At 40.2% G+C, this 8117-nt stretch overlaps 1 protein-coding gene across 1 annotated transcript; it reads right to left on the reverse strand.

Moving 5' to 3' along the window:
- Nucleotides 1–373: 373 nt before the first annotated feature.
- Nucleotides 374–1821, reverse strand: LOC122028594 (homeobox-leucine zipper protein HOX4-like). Its single transcript, XM_042587435.1, has 3 exons — nt 1440–1821; nt 1025–1365; nt 374–948 (listed from the first exon to the last, which is right to left on the reverse strand). The coding sequence occupies exons 1-3, from the start codon at nt 1489–1491 to the stop codon at nt 514–516; spliced, it is 828 nt and encodes a 275-aa protein (XP_042443369.1). The 5' UTR covers nt 1492–1821; the 3' UTR covers nt 374–513.
- Between the last annotated feature and the right edge of the window lie 6296 nt (nt 1822–8117).

An 8117-nucleotide genomic window follows, 5' to 3' on the forward strand; every position in this document is an offset into this window, starting at 1 on the left:
GGATCGAAGAAGAGAAGCAGCCATCGGGTGCCATCGCTTTCCGGGTTGACAAACGAGCATACGCGACAAGATCCCAGAGAATAAAAAACAAAGGCGACAATTATTTTAATTCACTAATTAATTGGTTGTTCATCATCACTGCATTACGTAGAAAATGTGGGATATGTAAAAGCGACCTCCCCGTCGTCGTCTTCTGCGACGATTGAGTTGGCTCGATCGAGGAGGAATTCCCTGCACTTCGATATCGATGTTGTCCAGAAATGTGCTTTAAAAAAAAGTTGTGTTTTTTCCCCTCTTCTTCTTTTCTTGAAGATTGAAAGTGTATCGATGATCTCAGAGAAGTCTTCTGAATATTGCATCATTTACAGGGAGGTTTAGGTTTGATTTTCACAATAAAAAATTTCGATTATGTTACAAATCGCGCTCGTCTACGGCTGCGAATCGTAGGATTATTGCTACAGTAATTGTTGATATATTAATGGTGGAGATCGTGGCCATGGCGGCTACCTTTGGCTACTTGCAGTTCCAGTGATCGAAGAAGTACCAGTTGAGAGTGGGCGGCTGCTCGTCGGAGAAGATGCTGCTGAATGCGTCCTCCCGGTCGAGGAATTCCTCCTCCGGCTTTAGCGTCTGGCGTGGGAATCCTTGACCCTTGATAGGCAATTGCGGTGCAGAAATTGGTGCGGAGGGGGTGGCGGCGTCGCCGAGCCTGGCGGGGGAGTTCGAGTCTGCCGGCAGCGGATTCGGATGCCCCGCGGGGCTGTTCGCGCCGTTGAGCACGTCGCTGGAGACGCTGCTGTCCGACGATCCGGCATCCTTGTAGATGAGTTCCGGTGCGGGGTCTTCCTCCGATGCAGCCGCCACCGCCGCCGCCTTGGAGGCCACCGGTCCCGACGAGACGAAGCTCGCGCTCTCCTCCCTGCCCAATTTGGCCTTCATCTCTTCGATCTGGATCGAGCACATGACCGATCCCAAATCAGAATTTCATATTTGAGAAATCGAGGTTTAGATCGATCGCGCTCACCTGGGCGACGAGCGCCTCCTTGTCGCGGCTGAGCGCGTCGTAGTCGAGGCGGAGCGCGTCGTAGCCAGCGCTGAGGGCGGCGTAGTCCCGCTCCAGCTGCTTGGTCTTCGACCGCGCGCGGCGGTTCTGGAACCACACCGCCACCTGCCGCGGCTGGAGGCCGAGCTCCTCGGCCAGACTCAGCTTCCGCTCCGACTCCAGCTTGTTCTCCACCTCGAAGCTCTTCTCCAGCGCCCGCACCTGCTCCACGCTCAGCCGCCGCTTCTTCTCCCCCAACCCTACCTCCGCCCCCGTCGCCGCTGCCTCGTCCTCGTCTTCCAAGTATGTGCCATTGTTCTCCTCTGCCCAAATCAACCACAATTAATACGCTTTCCAAGCCATAGTTGCAAAAATTCAATCACGTCGGTGCCATTACCAATTGAGCAAATCGCCATGAATGAAGCTGCGTCTGCAATGGGCCTCTTCATGGCGAATCAGACTTCGCAGTGTCAATAAAAGCAGAGATCTTAAAAAGTGCAAGAAAAAGATCAAAAAAAAAAAAGAAAAGAAAGAAGTGATCTTTGGGGATCAAACAAGAGGTAATCAATCCACTAGTTATTGATAGCAACTGAAGGGCCTCTTCCGCTCTTCCCTTTCAAAGCTTTCTGCCATTACCAGAGAGAGAGGCAGAACTGAGAGAGCTGGTGATTCCCTGCTGCTATAAAGAAGATGAACAGAGGTAGCTTGGACCTCGGGTTAGGTTAGGGTTAGCGTTAGGGTTAGGTTCGAGGTTGAGTTTAGATCAGGACGGGTTTCTTTTTTGTTCATATAGTTTTTATATTTCTACTCAATATTCTTTACATTTCAAGTCCCACCCTGGTAAGTGGTAACCAATTAAAATTTCTGATTTAGATACCCCAAATCAAAGATATTGATATGAAAAATAAAATGGTAAAAATTAAAAGCGCCTCTCTTATTTATGTCATCGTTAAAAGAGTCTCAAGAAAGGATACATCATATTGCTCTTATTCTGTATTATAAGAATATATTTTTGGTTATCGAACTCGTGAGATCAAAAATAAAACTTTTATTACTGATATCTCAACGCCCTCCTTCGTCAAAATAACATTTTAATTTTGAAAAAAGATGTTTTAATTTTTTCTATTTGCGCGAAGTCTCAAAATACTTTTTTTTTTTAATTTCTGATCGAGATATCTAGATTTAATCCAGACGTCTCGATTCTTTTTTTTTTTAAATAAAAAAAAAAATCTTGAATCCAAAACCTCTAAATACATATATTATATATCTCATGAATATCTAAAATTATTTATCTTGAACACTATAATTTAAAAAGGAAGCCTGAACTCAGAAGAAAATTTTATTACATTAAATTCATTATAACTCAACTCCTAAATTTTAAAATCTTAAACTCTAAATACATAGTGTCTAAAATTTTTAATCTTGAGCACTATAACCCAAGAGAAAAGTCTGAATCCTGAAAGAACAATCTTATCGATTCAAATGCACTATAATTCAACTTCTAAATTTTAAAATTTTAAATCATAAATATATATAATATACTCCTAGAAAATTTACTTAATTGTGGCAAAAAAGACGAAACGCTCGCCCCCAGCGCCCCTGTCGTACCTGGCCGAAGGCCATCACGAGTAGGGATGTAATCGAACCGAGCCGAGCCGAGCTCTTGAATGTTTGAGCTTGATTTGTTTATAATCGAGCCAAGCTCGAGCTTTATTTAATGAATATAGTCATAGCTCACGAGCTTATTCGTTCTTTTATTGAACCTAAACGAGCTTAATAAGTATAAATTATAAATTCAAATATTTATTAAAAATTAAATTATATATTTAGAGAAAATTATAATATTCTTATTACAATTTATAATTTTATTCTAATAAATAAATTTAATATATTTGTTTATATTTTTCATAAGTAGAGTGCAAAATTTATAAATTTAATATCAAAACTATTATTTTTTTTTAAATTTAAAAGTTGATTCATGAGCTTAACGAACGTGTTCACGAGCTAACGAGACGAGTATTGCGAAGTTTGAACTTGGTTTGTTTATCTTAACGAGCTTCATTAAACGAACTCAAACGATCTTTTATTGAATCGAGCTTCGAATAGCTCACGAGCGGCTTGGTTCATTTACACCCCTAATCACGAGGGAGGTAAATCGCAGCATCCGAGCGAACATGTGACGTCAGGGTGTAACACGGGGATAGGGGATTTATTCTCCAGTTGTCCCGATGATCGACCCTGCGACCTCATTGTGACAACACCCGCTACATATCAACTCGGATGACCCGCGGAGACGATCGAGACGTCTGGATTAAATCTAGGCGTCTCGATCAGAAATTTAAAAAAAAATTTATTTTGAGACTTCGCGCAAATACCCAGAAAATTTACTCAAGAGTCTAGACGCTGGATTCATTCCGGCCCTTAGACCATATCACTTATGGCCCCTGGATCAATTTCAGCTGGGTGGCCCCCCTATTGTGCCATCTTAATCGTGTAGCGGAAGTGAGTTAGGGGAGCGTGTACCAGAACACTGTTATATATATACTTTAAGAATCCGTTATACTCAGAATAATTTTAATTAAAACTACTATAATATAGAGCAACTTTGATCATGAGAGTCTTGGACTACAGTGAAATAATAATGTGTTTATGTAGTTAATCAAATATCTATGGTCGATTATTAGTTAGGATGCACTGTATATTAATTTTCTAGAGTAGAATGACAACTCTCGAATGTGAACTGTGAAGTGATGAGCTGGTCAATGATCTCCATGATTAATGGATTCACATAGTCGGATACCTAGATTTTTTAAACTTTGATCATGAACAAATTTAATTTAAACTAGTTCGTATAGTAATAATTTAATCAAAATTACATTAATATGGAACAATTTTGATTAAAATGTATTGGTCGGTAGAAAATTTTATGAGACTCACTCGATTATCTTTAGAGTTAGTCAATAAAATTAAGTGAGTTAAAATAATAAAAAATAAAAAAATAAAACTAAAATAGCTTTAACTTTTTTATTTTTTTTATTAAAACTATTTTAAATAATTCTGATCAACTATTCTATATTATAATAATTTTAATTAAAATTACTTGAATAACCTTAGATTTTCTATATGATTTTTGATGCACTGTCACAATAAAGGTGATTACGATCGCCGTCTGATTTTCGATGCATGTTTTTTGACTTGTAGGTGTTGATTTTGTCTAATTAAATTATGGGACAAACAACTTTACAGAATTGATGGTGAAGACTCGCAGATTTTGGCAACTTGTGGTGTGTTTTTGGATGCATCTTGTTACTTGTGTTTAGCTCCTTTTTAACGTTATAATTGGAGATATTGTATGTTTGTATTTATTCTCTATCTGGTGTACTTACATGTTACAATTATAACACTCGGTATTGTCATATTATGGATAAGTTCGATAAAGTGATCTAGTTAATTGTGCGCTTAATTGACGGATATGAATTTTATAGGTAGAAACTTGTTAACTTATTTCATATAATCATATAATCGGGAGACGGTTTATGAGAGGCATCTGGGAAAAACATAATTAACTTTTACTATAATTGTTAACTTATTTCCGTTATATTGTTATTATTTATTAATAGGTTGATAATGAAAATGACTCTAAAACTATATATAAGGTTATGATCCCAGTAAGGTTAAGATAACGAGATCTCTTTTCACCCATCAGAAGGAAATTGCAATAATCATCGTCCTATTGTGGCAAAGGTGAATACGCTCGTCCTCAGCGCTCCCAATGCTCTTATCAATCCGTCCCAAGGCCGGAGGTAAATCACGAGCGGCTACTAGCCTTTGGAATAGTGACTAGCACATAAGGGAGGTATTTACCTCGGCTTTACTGAGATTCGAACCCCAGACCTCATTGTGACAACACCTCATGCGCTAGCCACTAGACCTATCTGAGGGGACGCAATAATCATCGTCCTAGCTCCTATGGAAGATCATCTTGTCATAAGGTGCTTCTTTTGATATTTAGATTCTTCCAACTATTGATCTCGTCTGAAATCGACGAATGCTGGAGCGCCAATGAGCTAGTTAGATTGCTATTGGAAGAACAAGAAGCGCTTGCAAGCACACGATGGAGGGGAATAGGTGTCAGTAAGCAGGTAGAGGAGTCTCTGGAGAAACTACTCCGATGCTTAAATCAGTGAGAGGATGAGAAAATGGTGTGATGCGGTGATGATGAGGGGCCTTGCCCCCGGTGACACGGTGGAGGTCAAAGGAGATCAAAGTCAAGACGGTCAACAGGTTGACGGGGTTGGCCGGTCGGGCGAATCATACTCCGATCGGGGATTAAGCACCAACTCACCGACACAAGGAATAATTAAACTAACGCTCAAGGGACACGCAGAAGTCAAGCTGAGCGGCTCCTCATTTGGTGTATTGGATAGCCTGCCAACCAGTCCTCTGGTAATAAGGAGGTTTGCTTCGCCATTTCTCCATCCTTCATAGCCTCTGGTTAAAATAGATACTTGTATATTCCTGTAGAAATCAGATACTGTCAGCATAGTATCTGGTATTACATATACTAGCTGGCTACCATGAGTGAGATCTATTTCCATAGTAGCGAAGATGGCTTGATCACCATGCCATCTGTTATCTCTGAAGACAACCAGAGCCATGGTTCCTTCTTCTTGACGGTGCAATATTTGAAGGCGTACCTGAATAACTCCTATATGAAGGAATCTCATACCGCTTCTCTGAAGCTGAGTATAGCTTTCTTGTTGGACGAAAGCTCTGTCAATTTGGTTTTCCGTAACCAACATGGCTTCTTCAGATCTATGAATATATACCTGATGGTGAGCATCATCCCTTCTTGAATGATAAAGCACCTCAGCAGGTACTATTGCAGCTCGTTCTTGCATAGAAAGCCTTAGTTGTGTCTGAGGGTCCATCTGCTGTTCTAATGAATGGTTGTAGGATCTTCCAGTAAGCCGTCTGCTTACTCTTTGTATTGCCCTTTGAATATTGTATCTCCTCCTTTGATTTTGTCTGTAATCTCTTATTTGATCTTCAAATAAAGGAGCGCTCTCACTGGTTCTGGTGATCGTAGTTACAGGAGGATTTGCCTACGAAGTACAAAACGTGGTAGATTACCTTGTGAGCCACGGGATGCGAGCTCTTCCTGGAAGAAGCTACAGCACAAGGAATATGCTTGGCCACAACTGGATTATAAGGCAGTCAGTTATAAATATCCCAATGCAACCTACAGAGGTAAATACACGAAATCTTTTAGATGGAACTGTCTCTCTGAAATTTGATAGTTATCAAGCTGCCTCAACATCATCTGCACCAAAGTACAATATCAAAGATGAAGAAATTCAGTCTGACGAAGAAGACTTTACACCTCCTTCACCAAACTACAAATATTATACTCCTACAACCGAAGAAGATGTTATGGCTTTACAAGCCGAAGCACGACAATATGCTATTCAGCAGCATAAATTCCTGGAGGAAGAAGCATACCAGCAGCTAGTTGATGGCCCAGATTCTTTGGAACGAAGCCTAGCAATAACTAAACGACAACATCGGACTTCGCAAGAATATAGACGTCAACTACAGAGGGAACTAGATAACTTGCCAACATCCTCATCATCTAGTATCAGCACACGCTTCTTATGTGCTCTCACTGATGATCAAGGTAATGAATCTGAAGATGACTATTTACAATACTTACAATATTTGGCATTACAGGACGTACAACCGGTTTATGACACGTCCTCCTCTGAAGAATTTATCAATCCTTTTGCGAAAGCGGGTGGGAGTAAAGAAAATTCCGAAGATCAAGAAGATGATTTTTCTCACAATAATTTTTCCAATCATCTTATTGCTGCCGCAACATACCAGGAGAAGGAAGTTAGCTGGGTTACTGATTACCCCCAGTTGTCACAGCTTCAAGAACAAATTTATTCTCAAGAAGCTGTCTCAAATTATCGGCCACCTGCTGATACTTCTATGAATCCGGTAGGATACCCCCCAAACCGGACCCTTAAAGATGAGCCGGTAAGTATGGTACCACCCATTGAGCCAAAAGGAACACCTTTTAAAAGAAAAGATACATCAGAATGGTGGAATCTACCAACGGCGCATCAACAAACTGGAGCACTACTCACTCTGCCGATACAACTCAACAGAGTAGAAGATGTTTTCCACAGATGGGAGGCAATTACAAAGAATGTAGTAGCTCAACAGAACTTCACTGATGCTCATGACAAGGCAGATTTTATAGAAAATCTATTAGGAGAAACAGAGAGATTAACATGGATACAATGGAGAACAGCATATCCAAGTGAGTATCAAGAGTTATTAAATTCCAGTGATGGAAGAAATGACACTCAGAATATTATATCTCAAATTAGAAGGGTATTCTTGTTGGAAGACCCTTTCCAAGGATCCACCGACATGCAGGACAGGGCATACCGAGACCTTGAGAGGCTCTCCTGTTCTCAGGTAAAAGATATAATTACCTTTTTAAATGAATATATGACTTTAGCTGCCAAAACAGAAAGGCTGTTCATTGGACCAGAGTTATCAGAGAAATTCTGGCTAAAGTTACCAGGAGATTTAGGCCGAAGACTCAAAGCTGCCTTTGATGAAAAATATCAAGGCAACACTACGGGAGTCCATCCTAGGGTGATATTTACATACAAATACTTGGAGGAGGAATGTAAGAATGCTGCTTTCAGCAGATCCCTCAAAGATCTATCCTTCTGTAACCAAATTCCGATTCCGGGCTATTATGATGGACCAAAGAAGAAATATGGAGTCAGAAGGTCAACAACATATAAAGGAAAACCACATCAGTCACATGCCCGAATTGAAAAGAAGAAACATTTAATCAGAAACAAGAAATACAAGTGCTTCTTATGTGGTGAAGAGGGGCATTTCGTAAGAGACTGTCCAAAAGAATACAAGAATATCAGGCGGGTAGCAATGTTTGAAAGTTTAGACCTACCCGAAGAATATGAGATATTATCAGTACAAGAGGGAGACGACAAGTCTGATGCTATATATAGTATCTCAGAAGGCGAAGACCAGC

Source organism: Zingiber officinale, chromosome 10B (assembly GCF_018446385.1).
Source record: "Zingiber officinale cultivar Zhangliang chromosome 10B, Zo_v1.1, whole genome shotgun sequence".
In the NCBI taxonomy this organism is placed as follows: Eukaryota; Viridiplantae; Streptophyta; class Magnoliopsida; order Zingiberales; family Zingiberaceae; genus Zingiber; species Zingiber officinale.

Coding starts and splice junctions, on each gene's coding strand:
- LOC122028594 (XM_042587435.1), bottom strand. CDS start 1,491: ATGAAGAGGCCCATTGCAGACGCAGCTTCATTCATGGCGATTTGCTCA. Junction 1,366..1,439: donor CATGGCGATTTGCTCAATTG/GTAATGGCACCG, acceptor TGATTTGGGCAG/AGGAGAACAATGGCACATAC. Junction 949..1,024: donor AGGAGGCGCTCGTCGCCCAG/GTGAGCGCGATC, acceptor TGCTCGATCCAG/ATCGAAGAGATGAAGGCCAA.